At 44.8% G+C, this 25,407-nt stretch overlaps 1 protein-coding gene across 1 annotated transcript in view; it reads left to right on the forward strand.

The window, feature by feature from the left end:
* Positions 1–25,407, forward strand: part of LOC144179333 (cytochrome P450 2H2-like) — a 58,129-nt gene that overhangs the window by 12,721 nt on the left and 20,001 nt on the right. The window contains exons 2-6 of the mRNA XM_077707626.1: positions 1,929–2,137; positions 7,719–7,843; positions 8,438–8,544; positions 18,689–18,993; positions 24,455–24,570. Coding sequence (XP_077563752.1) covers positions 1,929–2,137; positions 7,719–7,843; positions 8,438–8,544; positions 18,689–18,993; positions 24,455–24,570 — 862 coding nt within the window. The remainder of the gene's footprint in view (positions 1–1,928; positions 2,138–7,718; positions 7,844–8,437; positions 8,545–18,688; positions 18,994–24,454; positions 24,571–25,407) is intronic.

Genomic DNA, 25,407 nt, shown 5'->3' on the forward strand with positions numbered 1-25,407 from the left:
CTATACTTTGGCGAAAGACATTAAAATTATAGACCTATTAGCCCTCTCGCTGTTGTGTACTGGTTGTTTACGAAAGTAACATTGATATAACCAAATTATCGGCATGCTAATCTTTCAGCACCCAAGACACAGACTGCGTATTAAAGCGGGTTTCTCAACAATAGGTCATATTCACTTAATCAACCAAGTAATAGAAAAATGTGCGGAAAATGAGATATATCTACATGGGGTTTATAGGTTATAAAAAGCATTTTACCCAGTGGATGCCACAACGATGTTCAAAGTATTAGGATATCATGGATTTCAAGACACGTACAGATGGTATCTAAGAAGAATGCATAGGAATGATTCTCGTATCCTACATCGAATGCGGTCATAGGCACGCTACCAATAAAAAGTAACAGTGCTACAGTTGCAGTTACCGCAGCCAAAAAAATAACTCAAATACACTTACAGAGTGTTCGAAAGTAACTCGGTACAGTTACAGTTATTGTAAAAAGTAACATTGTTACTTTTTCGTTACTGTATAAAACTAATCGATCACAAGCCGAAGAATTCAGTTTATATATTACACACCTACGAAGCCACTCTGGTCGTCAAAATTGCGCGTAGTAAAACGCTACAGCAAGGGAACCTAAAAGGGGCTCACCCAAACCCAACACCAACAATCGTTTTGTACGGCTCATTTTCTTGCACCAACCTTCCTCTTTATGAACCATTGGTTGTCATTACGCAAGCCACGTTCTAGGCGGGCCCTCTGCGGTGGTTTATATTTACTACAGTAGGCCAGCTTCCTCGTCGGCGAAACTCTAATTGCCTATTGTTATTTTGTTATTGTTTACGTGTGACCCAAGACAAAGGAAAACGTTTAAGAAATGCCCTTAAAGACGGACCTCCGACCTCGGGTTTCAGCAGCAAAGATAATCCTCTTAGCTAGAGGCTTCCTTTCTTAAGCTTTCTTAGGAAAAAAAAAGTCCGCAAAAGTTTCCTGGAAAGCACCTGTCGGTACGTCGGCCTCTAACGAGTGTTGCTGTTGGATATTTTTCTATAAAAAAAGAAGTAACTGTATCAGCATCTCCTGTTAGAGTTACTCTTTACAAAAGCAACGTGTTACGGTTACAAGTTCATCGAACCTAAACTATCTAGCTAGAGTTTCGAGTTCCTCAACAAAGTGCCGGTAAAGCGTTACTAGTTACTAGTAATTGCCCAATACTGATTGACGTACTAGGAGGGTTCTTATCAGAAAGAACGTCATGTAGAGAGACAAAATCTCCCTTTAACAGTTTCCGCTCTTTCCAAAGGGCGTATTTGAAAAGTTTCATTAGAAAACAGAATATTCAGGGTGGACGGGGAATACCTACATCATTTGAGATTTGCACATAACATTGTCTTATTGGCTCAGTGTCACCGGCGACTGAGCAAAATGCTTCGGCAACCGTACTCTGAAAGCTTTGCTTAGGGGTTAAAGAAGAATACACACGAGTTCAGGGCCCTATTGAACAAACATGCGGTACGGAAACCTTTCAAGATGGAAATGCAATGCTGGAGCAAGTAGTTGAACAAATCTATTTTCGCCAAATTGATATCCTCAGAAGAAAGCTTCCGTTGCTACTAAAAATCTGGTATAACAACAAAGTGCTCTTCGGGTAATGACATGTTGAACAGGAACCTTAGTTGCACTGACCAGCTTGAAAAAGGTTAGATGGGTGGGCGATTCAAAAACAATGCTAAGGGTGACACTCATAGATAAAAAACACCACCGTGGATTCGCAAGCAAACGTGCCTGGGTGACCTTATGTTTCACATTAGGGCGGAAGATTTATTCAATTTTTTTTCACGCTGCTATAACACAACTAATATGGAGTAAAAATTAATCAGCTACATTGTATAAAAATCGCATTAGAACTGAATAATTTCTATTTTTCCAGGCTAACTTGCTGAACTGGCGTGTGGTGGTGGCGTGTTTAGCTGCCATTGCTGTTACCCTTTGGCGAAAAAGGCTGAAGCTTCCAGAAGGAAAGAGGCTGCCACCGGGGCCAAAAGGAATGCCACTTATCGGCCATCTGCTGAAGAGAACAGAGGTTTTCCACCAGAAGAGATGCATGGAGCTGGCAAAAATATACGGACCGTTAATCAAGTAAGCGAAAACATTAGAAAATACGTCTTTTAGTGTCGCTTAAGGGGAGCGAAACACAAAAATATTTATTAGCATGTACATGTTTGTAAAGACACCTGCCGGGATGGTCGGTAACTACGGTTTCACAAATGAAAACTCTTTGAAATTACTAATATAATAAAGGTTACTTTCACAAGCCTCAAGTAACGTTGATACATTCTTGCTCCTAAAGAGGGAGGACGTAGAAGCGCGTAGAGGCAAGCACGTATAAATAAGTGCAACATGGCAACGCCAGCAGCTGCCATAGGCGCCGGGTGGTGCCATAGAGTCACTAGCAAGGGTGACACGAGACAGGTTGCCCGTGCAATGACGCAGTAGTGAAGGGGCGTAGACAACTTGTTTCGAGCCCACAAACGTTGGCCAGATCTTCTAGTGCTGGTGTAAAGGTATATATAAACCGAAAAAACTCCTGGACATGAACACGGTTTGGTTTCACTCTTGGTCCTTGTCATAAGATTGCCGAAGGTGGATAATCGGCCATGTGCGGGTATGTGTCCCAGAAGATGTCACCACAAGGGAACCTTCAAAATAGCCCGAAGCATTAAAAGTAACGCGGTAAGAGGAAGAGGGGAAGGTGATATGGTGACGAAGCTGGGTAGGGAGACCACGGCTACCACATACCGGACGTCTTGCAGGCAACCTTCAAAACTCTGTTTTCTTTGCTTCCACCCTACTTCGTCACCAAATCACGTTCTCCTCTTCTTCCCGTTCTCGCGTCACTTATTCTGCTTTGCGCTATTTTGACCCCGTCAGAATGGCGCGGACGAGAGAACACTGGCCTGTGAAAATATGAGGAAGGTGAAACAAGAGAGCTGCTTCTCAAGCGGCCGCTCGCGAAACTTTTGAAGAAAAGCGTAATGGTTGATTCACAGCCAGAGTTGTGCCGCTGGGACATGTTTACACCACGACCAACTATTGGTCGTGGTTTACACATCGATCAGACGAAATTAAAGAATGCGAGTTCTACCATCTTTTTGTGTTGGTCGCTGTCGCTACAACGACACCGGCATTGCAAACGTCGCTTTTTGCAGAGAGTGCAAGTAACTACGGTTTCAATATGGGAGACACAAAGGTTGAACGAAAATAATGACAACTCGGTTTTGCCCGAGAACGTTCCTTTTATTGTGATTTCAGTTCTACTAAGATGTCGTGCATTTCGTCGAGCTAACCATACTTCGCGCCTGCAAAAAAAGGCGCCCTTTCAGTCTTAATCACTTCAGTAGTGGCCTCATGGGACATCCTGTATCAATTGTTTTTATTTAGAGGAAGGGCAGCTCAGCATCTTGTCAGGGCTGCTGAAAGATGTGAATGAGTTGAGGGAGTCTACTTTATTTTGTCCTTTGGCGTAGTACTTATATAAAATTTACACGGACATTACATAATATTTTAGGCAAACTCGTCCCTGAGAAGTCAATGCCCAATTCTGGACAGTATTTTTATTCGGCCGGAAACGAGCTCGTCGCTCCACCCCAAGCATCCCAGAGAACTCCCACAGCGTGTGGTACATTGTGTTTCCGGAAATGAAAGCATTACCGGAGATAAGAGCTGGGGCGCCACTCTGACTACGAAGGTTGAGCCTGTTTCGAAGGTTCAAGACATATCCCCAAAGGATCTCTCTTGGCTCTAGCAGCCACCATCACCAACAGACCGGTGGCTAATAGCGCCACTCCTTTCCCAAAATGTGCCATTCTGTCTGACCTGATATTTCTGAATTCCCTATGCTAAAATACCTGGTGATGGTTCTCAGTACCAAATATCGCAATATTCCAGCTGGAATCAGGTCATGAAGCGTCCCGATGTACAAGCACGCTTCCCCAACTTCAGTGGAGTTTGAGTGTTGTTGTTTCACAAACAATAATTTACTGAAATGAGGTACAACTTCAAGCCTGAGATTATTGAGATGGGTCTACCTTGTCATGGCTTTTAAGCATTTCTTTTTTCGTCGAATCGCCCTGCATTTCATGCAAATCTGTTACAATGGCATTTCTTTTGTGGCTAATTTTTATGAAGAAAGTAACATTGCTTTTCAACAGTACGAGACTTGTGCGTTGTTTTTACTGCAAGTCAATAATTTGTGGTAAAATATGGTGTTTAAATAAATACGAAAGGAGCCTGTATGCGCGTAAAGGAAAGTATTTCGTGCATATAAATGCCTAAATTCTATTTTTGAGTGCCTATTACAGGCGCCCAAACCTATTTTTCGCACGTACCGTTTCGTTATCTAGTCATGAGTGTGTAATCACCCGCGAATAACCTCAGATTCCGACTAACTGCTCCTAAAATCTATGTTACTGCTATATAAAGTTGGTATCAAAAATGGTTATTGCAACTCAGAATTTACAAGGGGAAAGTTATGAGAGTGAGTAGATTGTTTAACCCGCCGCCAACCTACTACCTCAGTATTCTTGCATTAGATGCCATTTCTAGCTATAATTATGTAGGCTCCCATATAACCAGCAGTTTCAATTGCGCAATCCACACTGAAAATATATTCGCTAAAACAAATAATGCTGGATGCCTACGCCGAACTTCGATAAAGCTCCTTCGGTCGTAAAACTCATCCTCTAAAAAAACACTGATTCCCCTTAATTTGTCTACGCTGCCTCTGTTTGGGATCCGGTACATACTAATCTAATAAACTCAGTCGAAAGGGTCCAAATTATTGTTGTACGCTTTATTATCACTCCATTGCGTCTCATGTGCGGATGAAACCAGTATCTCAACATCGGACTGTTACATCCGGAAGCTCCGCATATGGCGGTGTTCAGCCTAGCCCTGGTGCGGTGCTACTCCCGATGAGATCTGGGCGCCTGCATGCGTCTCGGTGAAGTGTTTGTGAGCCGGATTTATATAAGCCGGCTACTGTACCTGTGTGTTTCTTCTTTACTTGTACCGTGTACTGACGCTAGTCCCTGCGCCCAATGAAGCAGGCATCTTCTGCTGCCAAGTCGTCCGGGTTTCATCATTTTCAATCCCAAAATGAACATGGCTATAATCTCTTTAACATCTTAACTTAATATCGGTCCCTTTAATGTCTTATACTGGTGTAAAAACAACCCACTAGTAATACACCCAAGCAAATTCACGATTTTTAATTCAAGCCAGACAGTCGTACCCATGCTTCCATGCTTAGCACCTGTTAAAAATTGCATTCCTGCTTGCCATTCCGTACCATTTCTGGGTATAAGTTAGTGTGGGAATCCGGCAGTAGTGGCGGTGGACAATCCCACGTGATGGACATGTGCCGGCGAAGTATGACGAGGTGGCGCGGGACGAGCTAGGGCGGGACATGGCGGACTCGGCTGGGCGACGTGTGTGCAGCCGGATCGGCTGAGCGGTGTACCCTGGCGTAGCGGGACTCCAAGTAAAGGTGTGATCGAGGGGGCTCAGTGTCCTTTCTTGGGAACCGCGGCCGGGTGCAAGAACCCCGGTACCACATTTGGCGCCCAACGTGGGGCCGGCACCGGTCTACTGCCATCCGGGCTGAGCCGTGGGAGTCCCTCGAGAGTGCCGGCGACTGCAGCCGAGGGCAGCCAGCGTCGGCCTTTTCTTCGGAGGGGGGGAGAGTGTGGGAATCCGGCAGTAGTGGCGGTGGACAATCCCACGTGATGGACATGTGCCGGCGAAGTAAGACGAGGTGGCGCGGGACGAGCTAGGGCGGGACATGGCGGACTCGGCTGGGCGACGTGTGTTCAGCCGGATCGGCTGAGCGGTGTACCCTGGCGTAGCGGGACTCCAAGTAAAGGTGTGATCGAGGGGGCTCAGTGTCCTTTCTTGGGAACCGCGGCCGGGTGCAAGAACCCCGGTACCACAAAGTCTTGAGCCTCACCCTAGCTTAGGTTCAGTTTTCATATCAACAATCTAAAAAAATCCGCATTTGAAATTCCTGGACTCATTTTAAAGGCTGGAATTAGTCTTGGTCCTACGCCCTTTGAGCACTCTATTTCTATTTTACACAGTCACATCAGGTATGTCAAAGCCGCGTGGGGAAACACCTATCAATGTCACTTAAATTCGGTTGAGCATACCCAAAATGAAGCGGTACGTATTATTACCGCCAACCATTTTAGTGGTAATGATGCGTTACTACGTAACCAGTTTATCATCCTCCTTATTGATCACTTCTTCAAGTACAATCATGCTATCAGGTTCTTTAAGCCTCTGATCTGTCAACTTTCTTTTAAGTTCATAGACGTTTATTCTGCCCGCGCTATGAACCCCACTAGGTTTGCCTCCCGTACAGAAGTTTTATTACCGAGATTTCATGACAATGACGAAAAAAGTAGTCCTTTTAATGCGATTAATCCCTGCAGCATCCACCCTCATATTCTGAAATCATCAATGCCGTTGCCTGTACTTAAAACAGCAGTAGAAGTATTTCTCCTAGGGCGCAATTATGTTTTCTTTCTTTTTTTTAAACTGCGTTGCTGCTTAAACTCGGTGCTTTAGTAAGACCCGGTACTTTTAAAAGACCCGTTAAAATGTTTCTGCTGGAAGGAGATATTGTTTGGTGCTAGTTGTTGATTGATTTGATTGATTATGGGCTTTAAAGCGCCGACACTACTCAGGCGATGAGGCGGGCCATAGTGAAGAGCTACGGAATAATTTTGACCATATGGGGATCTTTAAAGTGCGCAGGAATCTCGAGCACACGGACGTTTTGGCTTTTCGGCTCGATCAGAAAAGCGGCCGCGGCAGCCGGGAATCGAACCCGTGTATTCGTGATCAGCATCACAATACCTTAGCCACTGAGCCACCGCGACGCACTCGTGGTGGTTGTTAAGGTATTAATTAGTATGTATTGTAAATCCACTTGATAGCCTTGCAACTCGAAATATCGAATTGCTACATATTTGAAATGTTGGATTTATTTTCGGGATTTATTTCAAAATAACAATTCCACTTTCACTGAGTGTACATAGTGCCTTAGTAATCAACTACAGAGGATCCCGTTTCAGCCTTTGAGCTTTCGGACCATCGCGTATAAATACACGTGTATGTACCACTTTCGTTGAACTCAATAAACCTTTACACCTTTGAACTTTCTTTCCAACTTCAACCGCACCGTTAGCGAATCAAAAGAAAATCTGGCCTGAAATTCCCATCTTTAGCATCTCACCGTCAAATATTTCGACAAAGCCTTTATCACGAAATATTTAACTATGGCCGTTTTTCTAAATTTATATCACAGGAATATTTTTTATAGATTTTAGATAATCGTCTCAGCGTCGGAGTGCCAATATGCCGAAAAAAGGGGTGCTAAGCATCATTCCTACCACGCACAGGCATCGATTGGGATCACCTTTCCCCGTAAATAGCAACCAGCCAAGATCATATATTGTTTAAAAAAGGCTATTACCTAAAACTGTATCCGCAGGAGGCGCATCACTGTAATTACTGCATTCCAAATGCTGCATTCGCGTATTCTGTACGAAGAAATGGCAATCTTTCTCTGTAATACCTCCCGGTGTTGAGGGTGCCAATAAATAAAAGAGAAAATAAAATTGTCACAACCTAATTGTCTGCGTATTTTGAAATGCAGATTTCAAATGGGACTCAAGGACGTTATTGTGTTAAATGATTTTGAATCCATCAAAGAAATTCTGAGCAGAAAGGAACTGCTATTTCGATCAGAGAATGCTGTGACCAATCAAACTATATATAAAGGTGAGTGTGTCTGTATTGAACCTAAGTATTTGTCGTCAACCCAACATTTACCGATGCGCCAATGAAACTAGAAATGTTTTATTATTTCTGCAGATGTCCGAAAATATTTAGCTTGAAACATGTTGTTTTACTGCCGATCGTAAATCTTCGGATAGCCAAGTCTAGAGTTTCGGGTTTGGAGACTCCCCTTTCGCGGCTTTCGCTCTCTGCAATGCTCGTAAGGTTAAGGCAAAAATCAATGCAGCAGCTCTAAGACATAAACTATACCACGTACCCAATTTAAGAGGCAGGTACCTGAATTCCTAATCAGAAGAAAATAACACATAACATAAAGCATGCTCAGGAGAGGCCGTAGTGTTACTTTTTCTTGTGTCGTTTCCGCAATGTTAGGGAGTCCATTAACTCGATGAAGAGACTAAATAAGAACATTCAGAGGCAAAGAATGCACTCGGGCTTAGCAGGACAGGTAAGGGGAGAGGTCAGTGGGAGAGGTCAATGGGAGAGGTCAATGGGAGATGATGATAAGACAAAAATAGAATGGTAAACATCATTCTGCAAGCTTTGACTCCTAACTGAATTGGGTCTGATTTTTAGGTGTTGCCACGCTCAACGGTGACGCATGGAGAGAGAATCGACAGTTTTGTCTCCACGTGCTTCGCGACCTCGGTTTCGGAAAGAAGTCAATGGAAGAACACATCATGGTAAGGGCTTTTTTAGCATGAGAAACGTATCAACATCATAAAGCAAAACCTTTTAGTGACTTACTAAAGTCTGTCGCATGTACTCAGGAAAGGCTGAGTTTATTTTATATGCAGTAACTCAGCAGGAATACTACACAAGTGATATACTCCTGGTCTTCAGAGCAGTATTTTTGGTTACAATGCCGCAGCTAAAAAAGATAAAAAATTTATAACCGCCTCGTGCATCCCTGTACTCTCTTGTGCTTCTTTTACGCCATTACACTGACCCAAACGAATTAGAAAAGTCAACGGAAATTCACCTTCCATGATTTTGCCACTCCACAGACGTTTATCGAGTTTTTTGCCTCTCGAAGTAAACTCCACGAGAGCTGAATCGGTTTCTGGAAAATAGGGTTGCTGAGCCAACTACCATTAGAGAAAGATTATTTTGTTGTTTAACAAGGCCATGATGGCAATAGAACTATCATGTGATCGGGGCGCCACGGTTAAGATCGCGAAGCAAAAGTGGTTACGTGTTGACACAAATCGCAGAAATTTCAAACTAGAAATTGCCCGATAAATGCACAAATCTCTTGAGATTCGTTTCTGAAAGAAATTTCTTATAGGTTTTTAAAAAGTCAGACATAACACTATGTGATATATTACTATATATGTTATGGTGTGATATGATATGAAGAACCTGGGACCTTTAATAAATGCTGCCATTGATATTTTTTGAAGGGCCTTATAAGCAGTCTGAATCAAGCTGTGAAGACCCTAAGGCCTTTGAAAAGTAAATTTGTGAGGTCCCGGGTATCCTAATAAAGCGCTGTACAGCAATCCGCTTCAAAGTCAGCTTCACTATCTTACAGCTAAATAAATATAGGCAATTCAATATCAAAGTATGATGTCTGTACTGCCCATTATTAACACGGTATTACAGCCCGATGCACTCATTCAAAACACCATACACTAACCCCCTTTAATGGGGTTTCACTGTCTAGACAGATGCATTTGGGGAGCTGTTTTTCTGGGGCAATACGGATGGTTGTAAATAGAAATATCAAAGGCTACAGAGCCACTTATAATTACCAGTTCTGTAAGAATCTAACACCAAGACCGTAATAAGCCACTCAAAGCCTTATATATTGACAGACAGCCTTTCCCATTGATATCAATGCTGTTAACCATTACAGATATTTATTACAAGGGAGATCGTGGCCAATTTTAGATGACGGGTTCTAAATAGGCTCTTTCTGACCATAATAACCCTAACGCCCCCAATGATCATCGTCCCATTTTCAATCATTAAATCGACCCAGAAAAGCCTTTCGTAAAAGTTAGAAACGGCCTGTATTGTCGCGTAGCACCAATATAGCGATGCAATGCCGTTGGAATAATTGATCTACATTCAGTATTAGCTCCACCAGAAGCAATTAAATGCACTTCTCCCCCCTTGCCGAACGATTCCTCCTCCGTCTCTGCTTCTTTCAAAGCAGCTGGAAACACTGGGAATAGTCACGTGGCATCGCGACGCTCGACTTCCGTTCTGCGCTAGCTAGATTCTTGCGCCTAGGAACGCGTCAATCGCTGCGGACCCACCTTTGCCTCGGGATCGTGCAGGAAGGAGGAAGAGCAGCCGGAAGCCAATGGCAGTGATGTAGCCGGCGGCCGACCTCGCCGGCGACTGGGTGAATCAGGCGGCGGCTCGCCTTTGCTTCAGCCGCGATCGCCGCTCCGTCAGCAGCGATTGGTTCGCTGCGGCGTCGCTCTCATCGGCTGAGAAAGGCTATCTTCAAAAAATTTTTTACATATTATCCGTTCAAAGTATGGGGCTCACACTTGGGTTAGAAATCCCCCGTTATAAGTTCTGCTACCTGAATGCATTTCATTGACACCTTCACAAAGCTTTTCTGGGCCCCTTTCAAGCTGCAATAAATCAGTCATTTGAGCAGCATAAGCAGTCTTGCATTATGTAGATAGCAAGACTGCCTTGCACACCTCGGCAAAGTTAGCGCGGCTCACTCAAACTCACTCACAATTTTTTTTTTCGAATCACCACTCACTCAAACTCAGACTCAATGCTGAGCAGCACATCTGCGCTCACTCAAACTCAAACTCACATTGAGCGCAAAACTCAGAACTCACTCGGACTCAAAACTCAAAATGTACTCAGAACTCAAAATCTACTCAAACTCAAAATGTAATCAAAACTCAAAATGTACTCAAACTCAATATGGACTCAAAACTCAAAATGTACTCAAACTCAAAGTGTACTCAAACTCAAAAGTGTACTCAAACTCAAAATGGACTCAAAACTCAAAATGAACTCAAAACTCAAAATGTACTCAAACTCAAAGTGAACTCAAAACTCAAAATGTACTCAAAACTCAAAAGGTACTCAAACTCAAAGTGGACTTAAAACTCAAAATGTACTCAAAACTCAAACTGTACTCAAACTCAAAATGGACTCAAAACTCAAAATGTACTCAAAACTCAAATGAACTCAGAACTCAAAATGGGCTGAGAACTCAAAATGAATTCAGAACTCAAATGGCCTCAGAGATTGAGACAGTAAGAGAGTGTGAGAGTGAGAGGGTGAGTGTGAGAGTGAGAGTGTGAGTGTGAGTAAGAGTGTGAGTGAGTGTGAGTGAGACTGAGTGAGAGTGAGAGTGAGAGTCAGAGTGTGAGTGAGAGTGAGAGAGAGAGTGAGAGTGTGAGTGTGACTGAGAGTGAGAGTGTGAGTGTGTGACTGAGAGTGAGAGTGTGAGTGAGTGAGAGTGTGAGTGAGTGTGAGTTGAGTGTGAGTGTGAGTGAGAGTGAGAGTGTGAGTGAGAGTATGATCCTGCCTGTGAGTGAGAGTGTGAGTGTGAGTGAGAGTAAGAGTGAGAGAGTGAGAGTGAGAATGTGAGAGTGAGAGCGTGAGTGAGAGTGAGAGCGTGAGTGAGAGTGTGAGTGAGAGTGTGAGAGTGAGTCAGAGTGAGTGTGAGTGAGAGTGTGAGAGTGAGAGTCAGAGTGAGTGTGAGTGAGAGTGTGAGTGTGAGTGTGAGTGAGAGTGTGAGTGTATGAGAGTGTGAGTGTGAGTGAGAGTGTGAGTGTGAGTGAGACTGTGAGTATGAGAGGGAGAGTGTGAGTGAGAGTGATAGTGAGAGTGTGAGTGTGAGTGAGAGTGAGAGTGTGAGTGAGAGTGTGAGTGTGGGTGTGAGCGAGAGTGAGAGTGTGAGAGTGAGAGTGAGAGAGTGAAAGTGTGAGAGTGAGAGAGTGTGAGAGTGTGAGTGAGAGAGTGTGAAAGTGTGAGAGTGAGAGTGAGATTGAGAGTGAGTTTGAGTGTGAGTGAGAGTGTGAGTGAGAGCGTGAGTGAGAGTGTGAGAGTGAGTGTGAGAGTGAGTGTGAGTGTGAGAGTGAGAGTGTGAGTGAGAGTGTGAGTGAGAGTGGGAGTGCGAGTGAGAGTGAGAGTGGGAGTGTGAGTGAGAGTGTGAGAGAGAGTGAGAGTGTGATTGTGAGTGTGAGTTTGAGTGAGAGTGTGAGTGTGAGTTTGAGTTGAGTGTGAGTTGAGTGTGAGTGAAAGTGAGGGTGTTAGTGTGAGTGGAGTTAGAGTCACAGTGACAGTGTGAGTGTGAGATTGTGAGAGTTTGAGTGTGAGTGAGTGTGAGAGTATTAGTATGAGTATGAGTGTGAGTGTGAGTATGAGTGTGAGTGTGAGTATGAGTGAGAGTGTGAGTGTGAGTGTGAGTGAGAGTAAGAGTAAGAGTAAGAGTAAGAGGGAGAGTGTGAGTGTGAGTGTGAGTGTAAGTGAGAGTGAGAGTGGGAGTGGGAGTGAGAGTGAGAGTGTGAGTGTGAGAGTGTGAGTGTGAGAGTGCGAGTGTGAGTGTGATAGTGAGATTGAGGGTGTGAGTGTGAGTGAGAGTGTGAGTGTGAGTTGAGTGTAAGTGAGAGTGAGGGTGTGAGTGTGAGTGGAGTTAAAGTGAGAGTGTGAGTGTGAGTGAGAGTGTGAGAGGGAGTGTGAGAGTGTGAGTAGGAGTGGGAGTGGGAGTGGGAGTGAGAGTGTGAGTGTGAGTGTGAGTGAGAGTTTGAGTGTGAGTGAGTGAGTGTGAGTGAGTGAGTGTGAGTGAGTGAGTGAGCTTGGGAGTGTGAGTGTGTACCTTTTGCTATATACCTTTTGCCTCATAATTATTGCCTCCTCATAATTATAACCCGAAAGCTTTTTTATATTTGTCCCACGTGATCCCCCTCGACAAGACCTTCAATTTGATACCCCACACACCCTAGCAGGGTGATATGGAATTAATACCAGTCAAAATAACCAGGACTCTCATGACTGTAACCAAGACGCATTATTTAGGTGTCCGACGTGATTCCCCTAACTGGAACCTTCAATTTGACGCCCCACATGCAGCAGCGGCCTCACCTTGATTTTAACCGAATCTATGACTCATAATGACTATCTCATGATTCGAACTACGAAGCCTTTTTTATTTGTACCACGTGATTTCCCTCGTCAAGACCGTAAATTTGATACCCTACACGCCCTAGCGGGGTCACTTCGAATTTTACCCCAATATAAGGCTCGCCATGACAATCTCATGGTTATAACAAGGAAGCATTTTTGTATTTCTCCCACGTGTTTCCGCTCATCAAGGCCATTAGTTTGATACCCACCACATCCTAGCGGAATCAATTTGAATGTTAAACCAATCAATGACTAACCATGACTATCTCATGATATAGCCCTACCACATTTTGGTCCCACGTGATTTCTCTTATCGGAACCTTTAATTTGATGCCCCGGACACCCAGTGGCACCATTGTGAATTTTAACCTAATTTATGACCCATTTTGACTGTGTCATGATAATAATCAAGAAGCAGGTGATTACCCTTATCGAGACCTTTAATTTGATACGCCAACCGCCCTAAAGTCATGAACTTAAATTTTAACCGAATCTATGACTTACCATGACTACGTCATGATATATCCATTACTCATTTTCGTCCCGAATGATTCCCCACATCGAGACCTTGAATTTGATTCCCCACATGCTCTCGCAGCTTCATTTTGAATTTTAAGCCAAATATGACTCATTATGACTGCCTGATGACTACAATCAGGAAGCATTTTTTTTATTTACCCCGCTTGATTCCGTTAATCCTGACCTTTCATTTGATACCTTACACGCCTTAGCCTCATCAGTTTCACTTTTCACCCAATCTAATGTGGTCATTATTCTGTCTTAAGAGGCGCTGCCCAGTCAATTCAGCTAATTCATTTGAAACAGCAGAAAGGACAGCCCCCGCCCCCATTTCCCCCCGGCTCTCACCTCTTCCTTTGTGACCCCTAGTATATCAAGCCGTTAACACTAGCAGGCGAACAGCCAGCACGCCAGCGCCGCCGTGTGCTTTCCCACCACCCTTTCCCACGCTCTTAGTGGATCCGTCAGGAGGAAAAGTTAAGACAACCCTTTTTTATGACCTCACCAGTCAATTATCACTCACGCGCCCAGCCGCGACAATTAGGTATACAGCAAGTGCTTATGGCCATGAAAATTCAACAAGAAACTAAAAAAAAATCAGAAACCCCCTTCCTCCCAACCGATCATGCAGATCGCGATTGGTGCCGTACCCGCAGGGAACCTGAATTCCGAGCCCACAGTGACGCATGAAACTTAACAGCCAACCATAGCTGCCTGCTAGGCTACTCATATGTACTCGAACTCAAAATGGACTCAAAACTCCTATACGCCTCGAGATTCGCGATCGCTGCGCCGCCTGCCGCCGCTTCTCCGCGGCGTTTGCGGGATTAGCGCTGCGTGGCTGATAGGTGGCCATGCAGTGTTTTGGTTCTCTTTCGCTTCTCTTTGCCTTTCCGCGCACTACACAACTTGCTATGGTGATGTCTGTAAGCAAATCGCATGTTTAGGGCACTTAAAAAATACAGCTGCGTCTTGGTATACCACGCGAACGCCAACAAGAGCGACCCAGGGAGGCGGTTCTGCGCGTTTCTTGCCCACTCTTGCGGGCGTCGGCGATGGCAGCAGCATATCACTCACCTTCGAACACGTCAGCACAAGTGAATTCTATTTATTGTCGCCTCGTTTAGACCTGATAGTGGCACTGCAAGAGGTGGGTTCGTTTTGCAGCGCAGACAACAAATACGGCTTTGCTTCGAATATGTGCGTCGTAGAAAAATATGTTTCGGCTTTCGGGGATGTGATAACCCAATAGGTGACAATAACTTGTGCCTTTTATGAGAATATAAGCTACGCGAAAACGGCAAGCACACTCAAAGGTTGTGCTTTGTCAAATGTGTGCCCACTCGTGCCTTATAGCAAGCACCAAGATTTAGGTTAATGAAACTACGGGAAAATGAATGGTCTGCAAGTCAGGAATGAATAGAATAGTCTTACGGGAATGAAAAAAACCTAGTGCAGCTTCTGAAAAGGCTACAGATGTTTCTTTAAGCAAGGTATTATTCACCAGACCAACTAGATGCGAAATGCACTGATATTTGGCAAGGCATGGAGGGGGGGAGGGGGGGACGCTAAATTATATTGTTGTTTACAAATGCGTAGCGAAATCAACGAATGAACGTTTTAGTAATCACGCACACAAGCTGCGTGTTTACTCTTCGTTTGTTTTTCGCCTTCAACGAACGGCTGATCACTCGGCGGACGAATTTTTTGAAGAATACAGGGTAGGCAGTTCACAAGCGATACGCGGTGTCATCGGAAGAGTTGATTGATTTATTGTAGGTTTTAACGCACCAACCCAACGGAGGCGATGAGGCGCGCCGTCGTGGAAGGCTCCGGATTAATTTTGACCACCTGGAGATCCTTAACGTGCGCCGAAATGTCGTACACACGGGCTCGTTGGAAGAGTGGTATCAGATAAGGCTCTTTGATTTCGGTTTATGCTAGACTCTGCAGTCTCCCTGTGTCATATGACGATGTTTCGAAGAAGAGTTTAGTCGCGGACGCGGTTTACTTTATAAGCCCGTCTCTGCGCTTCTCATGGAGGATAAATGTAACAGATGAATCTTTGCGAGCGCTCACCTCGGGGCAAGACGACCCAGCATGAAATTTGTCGTCATGTACTGACTCCCGAGTGTAATTTTGGATTATCCATCGTACTTCTTTCGTAAAATTTTTGTGAAATTTATGTCGCATTGGCTGATTCAGGGTAGTGATCAATATAAGCGTAACTTGCGTGCTGTCAGGTATGAGTGCAACGCGTACGCTAGATTATGTAAGCGCACTAAGCCGATTTACATGATAGTGTGTATGGCCGCAACATGACCTACAGAGGAAACACTGCTTACGGAGACACTGCCACTAAATTTCAGGAAAGCGGAATTGCAATCAGCTGCATGCATATGCCGGCTTCGGGACGCCTGCCTGTGACACACACCTGGCGCTCATAGAGACCGAATTTACCACACTACGATCGCGTCATAAATGTTTATACTCCGTAAACACACCACGCTTGCAAACAGAGTGCCTGCTTCACATTATTCTGTATTTAGAACGCGTAAAAACGGTAAATCGCTGTCTTGAACGAGCCCCAAAAGCAACGGCGACAGCAGGGAGCGGGCCGGAGACTCCCGCGGCTGCTTTCGAAACGGGCCGGTAGGGGGATTTCAGTGGCGCCCCTACAGGCCGTGCTCGAGGCGTATATACTCAGAACTCAAAATGCACTCAAAACTCAATATGTAATCAAACTCAAAATGTACTCAAACTCAAAATGTACTCAGAACTCAAAATGGACTCAAACTCAAAATGTATTTAGAACTCAAAATAGACTCAAACTCAAAATGGACTCAAACTCAAAATGCACTCAGAACTCAAAATGGACTCAAACTCAAAATGGACTCCAACTCAAAATGTACTCAGAACTCAATTGGACACAAACTCAAAGTGTACTCAGAACTCAAAATGGACTCAAACTCAAAATGTACTCAGAACTCAAAATGAACTCAAACTCAAAATGTACTCAGAACTCAAAATGGACTCAGAACTCACTAGGTCTCAGGCGTACTCAAACTCAATCGGACTCAAACTCAGTTGGATCACTCGGCTCAAACTCACTCAAGCTCAAACTCACCATGCCACACTAGCCTCGCGCTCACTCAAACTCACGCGTGAGTTTGAGTTCAAATGAGTCTGAGTGAGTGGACTCATGAGTGAGTTCGCCGACCTCTGCTGTCTTTTGATATATTCCGTGAGAAAGATGTTTCGCACGTGTTTTTTGTTCACTTTTTAGTTGGGTGGTTAATACCCCTGTCACACGGCAGATCTAATGACATATAGAGCAAATGCCATTCGCTCTAAATGACATTAATTCGGCGCTACACGAGAATACCGAATGACATTTGAGGCGAATAACATTTAGCGTCTAACTGAGGTCCCGGACCTCAGTTGGTGGCCAAATGAGTAGCCTCGATAGCAGTAGCGCGTGCCTCGACCGAAAAATTCAGCAATAAACCAGAGAATATTGTTTCTAAAAACTGTCAGTAAACTTATATTTTCTTTTTTGTGTTGTTCAAATAAAGAAACATAAACAAGTACTAACAAAAAAGAAAATATCTCACCCAGTGCGCGCGCTAGCCTAATCCAGATTTTTCCCAGACTTGTCTCGGCTAGTAAGGTCTACTGATGTACCTTAAATCGGTAGTTTTCTTGTTATTTAGTATAAAAAATAATCCTTTGTTACGTTTTATAAAAAAATATTGCGTGTGCATTTTAGAAAAATATTGCATTTTAGATGCGCTTGAACTGTAATTTTTGCGGTTTTGCGAGCTCGCTAATCGTCACCGCTATCACAATCAAATGACATTTGCTTCGCCGTGTAGACCCGCACGGCCGAGCCGAATTTCATTAACAGTAAATGTCATTCACTTTGAATGACATTAGTTTTGCCGTGTGACAGGGGTATAAGTCAATCCAGTAAAACATATTTTTCAGAAACCAATTTTTCGGGAGCTGTTAACTAGAATAGCTCTTCGGTGCGGAATGAACAAGCACGTTTACAGAAACCCGCTGCACGGCCTACGCTCCATACTGGATATCTTACGTCATGCATTCCGCTCTCAAGAAGAAGCGCTTAATTTTATGGTGAAAAGAGTACTTCAGCTAGCTGTGCAATATTTCGTGGGTCCATACTTGGAGCCGCAGTTAAGTGTCCTCAGTATACTAGGGCAGAATTCAGAGATCAATTTCAAAAGGTCGTGACTGCCATTGGCAACACCCACAGTCTGGTGTTTGCGAGAGAAGTTACTGATGTGCATGGTGGCTCGTAAAGAGGTGAACACTCCGTTGGTTGGCTACCTCGCAGCGTAACACGTGCTTTCCTTGGCTCTTAGCTGGCAGTCCAGGCTCTGTCCTCTGATATGTGCTTGAGCCACAGGCGCTCCTTTCTGCTAACACCAACCGCAAGCGTTCGTGCCGTTTCGCATACAAGTTATGGTTATGGGAACAGCCGTCGGCGCAGATCCCGCGTATGAAAAGGTGCTAGTAAACCTTTCTGCGTGCGTTCCTCACTTAAAAAGGCTGAGTGATTGATTACCCGCCAACAGGAGCTGTTACCATATAAGTTACCAAGCACCAGAAATAAGTGCACCTGTCTCGCAGGGGCGACACGCGTGAGGGAACGTCATCGCGAACTAGTAGTCAGCAAGACCGGACACGGCAGTTTGTTGTGAGACAATGTCCTTCGTACCCTGTTCTTGGAGGATACGATGAATGCATGGATAAATACGCCATGTCATTTGACGCGGGGAACGAAATTTCGCAGCACTTTGTGGAGCCTCAAAAAGTAAATCTCGCAGAGGTGTTTAGCTTATGGGGAAGGCTGAACGTGCATTGGATGATATGTGATTGAGGTGTTTACACGCCGAGCAGGTGATACAGATGGTGAAAACAACAAAAAACTATTAAACACTTCTGCAAAAAGGCTGATGGATGGGTCAACAACGTCAGGGTTTGAAAACCAATTATGAATAGTATCTATTATGGGTCCTATTAAGTGTGCGCATAGTACGTGCAAGGTACCTGGTGGTGAGCGATGTAGCCGGACACGCACGGTTGACCGAATAAAATGGTCTAAGAAACAGCTATCATGTAACTAACTCAACTTTTTAACTACCTGCCGCACGTATTTTTTCATCTTCACAGGAAGAAGCTGAGTACTTGGTAACCAAAATCGCCGAACATAACGGGTCCCCCCTAGGCATTGAAAAATACCTCGCTCCCAGCGTGTCAAACAACATCACAGCGCTCGTTTTCGGAAGGCGTTTCCCGTTCGAAGACCACAGACGCAAGTTTTTGGACGAAAGGAATCAGAGGCTGGCGAAACTTTTCGAGGCCGGATCTCGTTTCACGTTCCTGCCTCGCTGGTTATTCGCATTAACGGACCTCCTTCCCAACGCTACATCGCGCATCATTAAGGAAATTTTTGAGGAGATGGTAGGCTTTATCAGGTAAGAAGACTTCAACATTTTGTATGGACCGGAAACCTTACAGCGAAAAACGTGTACATAACTTGTAATGACCTACAGCTGATCTTATAGGTCGACCGTGATTCGTTCTTCTTGCTGTAACTTGGCAAATATGATCCATACACTCCCAATTTATTGAGAAACGTAATTTGAAACTATTAGTTTTGTCTTGTTTATCATTTTCCCTCGTACAAATATAAAAGCGCTTCATGGACAAGTAAGATGCAACATCACATAAAAGTATACTTTATATGCACTTACTTGTAACAGCAATAAGGGTAGGCACATCTGTATGCTTGGTTTTATTCTAGCCTCTTGCAAAAAGGATTGCGAACTCCTTTCATGGGTATCTCCGAATTTTTCGCCAACAGTGTCACGCAAGACAATCAGTAGAATAGATTCGGGTGAGCCTTTGACATTTGATGCTGGCGACGCTGGGATTTCACCTTGCGTTGTCATCGTTCTGCATCGTGTTCATGTCTGCGACGTTTAGCATCAGCCTAGAGTTTTTCTATTGCTTCGTCCGCTTGTAATCATGTACGTGGGAAACGTGCACGGTGTTTCCTTGGCGTCATGGAAGTGGTGGTGGTTCCAATTTTAGGCGTTCCGACCACCCGCCCCGTTCTTAGCCGCAAGGCATTCTTGCGTTGCCTTACTTCTTCCGAGGCATACTTTCGGGGCATCCACTCTTGCGACGTGCGGCTGAGGTAGACGCTACAGAGTACATCATACTCTATGCCCACTGTGGCATGGGAGGCAATGCTCTCATTTGATGGTGCTGGGTCGGTTAACAATGCACGCAAATGTGAATCAGTGAATACCAATTCCTGGACCAGGTACTGTTGCGCTCTTGAAGAATTTACAGTGCATACGGACAAGGACCAAGAGGAGAAGAGACACCACAGTCCTTGTCCATGTGTGCTCAGAATTTTTCAACAGTGAATTAGTGAATCGGCCGCGACGTTCTGACATCTATGGGGTAGTCACTGGCCAATCGTACTGAGTTGTGTGCAAGCACTGTGTAGGGGACGGGGAGAAAACTTCATAAAACCGTGAAATGGAGCTGATTAGTGGGCTGCGTCCTCATTCGAGGACTCCATTGGTGCGTCCTGCCCTCCTTGCCCTTTCAGCAAGCGAAGCTGCTTACTTAGGTCCGAGCTTGCAAGTTCACTTTGCCACTGCTCGTATAGGATTAGGATTTCGTGCAAGGTCTGTGTTTGTTGACTGGCATGCCCCAACCATATGTTAGAGTGTTGCTGGATTGTCGCAGTGTCGGCTTAGGGGTTTGTACATTGTGGGATGAATGGCGTGTAGCAGTGTGAGGTGTAAAAATGCGTTCGTTTGTATTTGTCGGACGGCCACTGCTTGTTCTTTTGTTAACTTTTCAGCTGGTTGAGGGAAGGTGTGTCATGTGAGCATGTTGTGTTGGGTGATATGGTTGCACGTAATGAGGGAGTGTCTGCCCTCTAGTCGTACTCTTGTGGTGCCAAGAGAGCAAGATCTCGGGCTTGAGAGTGAACCGCTGCATTGGCGTGAAGGGAAGAGTAGGCAGGCGTCCAAATAATTTTGTCTGTTCTTTTAGGAGGGGTTTGGGCCAGGACTCTTCGGGCTTTCTTGAAAATTTTTCCGGCTGTGTTATTTAGATACGGCGCTTACGAAACTAGGATGATGATCTTGCCTTGGGTGTGGGCTATGGCTAGTGCGAGCGCCGCTTCTTCCGCTTTGAGGATGACAGGATGGCAAAATATGATACTTGTGATAAGACCAGTGGGGTGGCGACCACCGTTGTTTGGTATTTCCACGTGCGTAGTCCACTGAATGTGTAAATAGTGTTGTTTTTAGCCACAGTACTGCCTTTGAAGGGCTTGCGCTCTGGTCGTTCTTCTGGCGTCATGGTGCTTAGGAATCATGTTTTTTGGCAGTGGGGTAACCTTTAGCTTGCATCCAAGTTCTAATGGTATATCCTCAGCAGTCTCCACTTCTGTTAAAAGTGCGTATCACACGATCCTAAGTACTTGCCGGCCTGTAGGGATATAGCGTATTCGCTCTCTCTGGGCATTCAGTGCGCCTTTATTCCGCCAGGAGGGTGGTGTAGGGGGCGACGTATGTAATTCTTGAAGGGACAAAAGAATGAGCTACTCTTAGCATGTCAGGACTGTTCCTTCATACCGTGTTTTTGTGGTGATTCGGCGGAGCATCCTGCCGATTTAGACAGTTGGAAAGTCAAATTTTTAAATTAGTTGCGTAATACCTGCAATTATCCTGATTGGTTATTCCCAGTATTTTGATGGTGCGAGTAGAATGCATCTTGAGGCCATCCAACGTGACGTCAATGTCCGCGGTGGTATCCGGTGGTGGCATTTTTTCATCAAGAGAAGCTCCTATTTCTGGGGCGCGCAAGTGAGGCCGCATAGCTTAGTGTAGGCATAGACTACGTCTAGGGTCTTTTGGAGGCGATCATGCGTGGTTCTTATCGATCTCTTACTTTCCCAAGTCATTATATCGTGGGCGTAAATGCCGTTCTTGACGTTCCAAATTTTTGTATGCTCTGTGAACGTTGCACAGGGTGACGTTTAATTTATTGGGGATATAACTGCGGCTTGTGGCATATGCTTACTTCCGCAGGAAAAGAAGTCAAAATGTACCGCTCTCTTTTTGGTGACAGCTTGGCAGTCTGTGAGAAAACAGCCGACGTATGCGTACGTTCTTTGCCAGAGGCGACGTCAATGAAGTTCATCAGAGTGGCGCTGTGAGCCACGTCGTCGAAGGCCCACTTGAGGCGTAATGTGCGGATGGCCCTAAACATGGTCCTACTGGCTGCTTCGAAGGAGTGGGTTTTGAGTTGGAGTAGGATGTCTTGTGTGCATAATTGCAGCCGCGATCCGAACATGGTATGTGGCATTTGTTCCGTAATTTCCAAGGGTTTTTGCAACCTGTATTGAACAACGTGTCCAATGGCTTTCCCGATCGAGGAAATGAAGGAAATCAGGCGGAAGTTGTCGACGCCATATTCCCGGTCTGCGTAGGAATCTGACCTGTCCCTCCTTCCATGCCGTGAGGAAAATGTTGGTTATCCAGCAATCGTTTTTGCAGGCGGCCCGAGGCATGATGTAAACGTCGTACAGGTTTACGAGGCCTTTGTTAGTTATTATGTCGTTCGGGAAGACGTGTTCTGCCGGATCGTGTCCAGGACCACCCGCACCTCAGCCGGTGTTATTGGGTAATCAAGCTTGGCGTTCGGTGTGGTCCTTGGGAATGTCCGGTAAATATCTGTTCTTAACGGTACACATGAGGTCCTCTCCAGAGCTTTGGTATTGGTGTATATACAGTCAGTCCTCATTGTCTTGCTAGTTTCTTCCTTGCTCTTGCTTGGGTCTGTCAGATACATAGGAATGTGCAATGTCTTTGAACTGCTGAGTCTTCCGTCGAGTGTTTCACGCAAATTAAGCCCATTTTGGCGGCAAAGCTCCGCCGAATTTTCGGCCGCTCCTGTAATACTTTGGCGATTCGTAAGGGGAGCATTCTGTTGTGTCTCTGCAGAAGGATGTCTAGTTGGGCTAGTTGGTTCGTAGTGACCATATCATACAAGCAGCGCAAAAGGGACGGGGCAACAGAAGAATGCACGACGATACAGCGCTGAACTTTTGCTCTGCTTGCTCGATATGTTGTGTCTCCGCTTCTTCCATCTCCGCCGAAAGCTGCTCTGAGCCTTTCATATGTGGGGCAAGTATTGTCCACTGCCGTTGTTTGATTGGGCATTTTAGTTTTTTCGTGTTTTGTAGAATATCGGCGCAGAGCACGGGTCCTGGCGAATACCGTCTTAGTTCGAAAGTTCGCTTCTTGTAATTCCCTTCTCTAAGACGGGCCTTGCCTCAGCCAATGGGATTTTTTGCACCATTGTAGGCTCTTTTTTTGCAGGATTCTCAAAGCATTCACCCTAAACACAGTTTGCGCCTAAACGTTTTGCTGTCGCTCTTAGAGTTTCACCAAGAGGAATATCTGGGATTTAAAAAACGATCTTGTTACACAGTATTCAAACTATATCACAAGTTGTTTCATCTACTTTCTGCGTCTGTTCACCTTAAAATGATGAAATAAGGGTTGTACTGTTTATTCGATGGGTTTCAAAAATTTCAATATTAGTTTTCTATCTTCTCTCACTGTCACAGTGCAGGACGAAAGTGTGGAGATAGAAGCAACCTCCAAACAGTAAATTTTTTTGTAGGCAAAGATGCCCGGTTTCTCTCTTGTCCAACAGCATGAGGTTTAACGTATCAGTGCAGCTATGTTGATAGATTATTTGCTAATCAGCAACAATACACTCTAATAATAAAAGCACTTGCATAAATTCAGGCAAAGCAAACCGCTGTGTCGTTGATGTATTCAGGTCGTCAAACGAAGGTTAAGCAATTGCAACCATGCAAATATGCATAACAGAAACACATGTGCAAATGTCCGTGCACAACACGTACCCCAATAAAAGCCGTTTTATTTGAGAAAGAGGATTACAACGCAACGCTCCTTCTAGCGTGTCGGAATGTCGGTTATAGCGAGCACTGAAAAAGGATTCCCCTCTTGAGTGTCACCGTATTGAATTCCTGTGTGTATATGACGATGATGGCGTACCGTATGATTTGTTGATATTTTGGGTCTTCATTGCAATATGGAAGTCTCCCATGGCTTTTCCGAACAGCAATTTTGGGGACAGACCGGTGAGGCCCTTCGATTTGATAGAACGTGAGAAGATTTCTAGAAGTGTAGAAGGTCCAGCCGTGTGTACCGGACTGTGTTCCGGAGCTGGAAGTAGTGAACATGGCGCGTTTTTAAGTATGCTAACTAGCTACCGCAAATTGAACCGTTTTTCTGTTGTCACTGCCTTGTTGTTGATGTCCAAACCACGCAGTAAAAATAACTAAGCCTGGAAATGGCGCAGTCGGATACACGCCGGCTTTATAATGAGAGGGATCCAGGTTCGATTCCGACCTTCGCTTTAAAAATCTATGGCCAGCACCGAAGCATCCCAACCACTGCAATTAGGGAATGTCACAGGTAGGCGATATCACAGATTCCAATACCCTCATCGAACGCGCCGCAGTTGGTTAAAACTGGCCCAAACTGTCGTCTACACAAACGGGCGTGGCGGCAGCCTTTCGGTGAGGTTTCAACGTTTTGCCAACAACCCATACCACGACCTCTAGAAATGACGAACCTTGAAATAAATAAGCTCAAATTTAAAGAAGTACAAAAATAAAAGGAAATACAGTTGTGTCATCTTGTCTACTCGCCCTCTCACTCTATTAGCGCTCTTGCGCATCTCTCCGCAATAAAGGAAAGTATCAACACAAAGCGGAATTCTTGCCTGAATTGGTGTACATATAACATATTCTGGATTTCAATGCATGGCCTGCAGGAAAAAGGAGATGAACATTATGGTCTTTTGCAGGGGTGAAGTCAGGGACCATGAAGACACACTTGATGAGCACAGCAACCGGGACTTCATCGACGGGTACATCAAAAAAATAAAGGAGCATGAGGCGAATCCAGAGTCAAAGTTCAAACGTGAGTGGGAATTGGTGGATTTGTGTTTTTCCTGCCCTTGCTTTCGCTTTCAACAGAATTCTTCTCCGCTGTGTCAAAAGTCCTACGGCAACATTCATACGCCGTAGGAAGAAAAACCCTAAACAAACTGCCTTCAAATCATGCAACCAGATTGCGCGTTTATTCTCTAGCTTATGTTTTAGTAAGTGACCAAGAAAGCAGTTCAATCTAAACAAAATAACATTAACCGCTTAATACCAAAATTTAGCCCCTACAGAAAAAAGCTAGCGTGGCAGCAAATTTGTTCTCTGCTCATGTTCAATTTTTTTTCTAAAGGGGGCACGCAGCTTCGGCCACAAAGAATTAAATAGGCCAGGTGGAGCCACCCTCACCTTGAAACCTTCGCTAATATAGCTTTAACGTTAGGGTGTAGCGCAATCAATCTGAATATGTCTTGCGGTACATTTGTAAGACAATACAGCAAGAAAACAATGCGTCACCATTTTGGTGCAGGCGGCGTTAAAGAAGTCCGCAGGAGACTGTAGTATTACTGCAATGTTCGCGAAATGTGGTCACAAACTATAATACAGTGGTGTATACTGAGTAATTTTCTGCCGTAGGTTTTTCGTGTGCGTGTAGAATGAGATCAGCTGAGCAGAACATACGCAGGTATTAGCGAGTCTCAGAAGACACGACATGGCTGACTTTCTGTGATGCCAAACGTCTCACACAATCGGTAGGGGGGACCACCTGGGACCAGTTTCGTCGGCCCCCAAAATGACTGCAGTGTCATCACAGGCGCGATTCGTAAGAAATCTGTGGAGTACTAAATTACGAGCATTCAAACATTTGAGTTTG

This window comes from Haemaphysalis longicornis, unplaced genomic scaffold (assembly GCF_048455015.1).
Source record: "Haemaphysalis longicornis isolate Haplotype H1 unplaced genomic scaffold, Haemaphysalis longicornis Haplotype H1 scaffold_4, whole genome shotgun sequence".
NCBI classification, from domain to species: Eukaryota; Metazoa; Arthropoda; class Arachnida; order Ixodida; family Ixodidae; genus Haemaphysalis; species Haemaphysalis longicornis.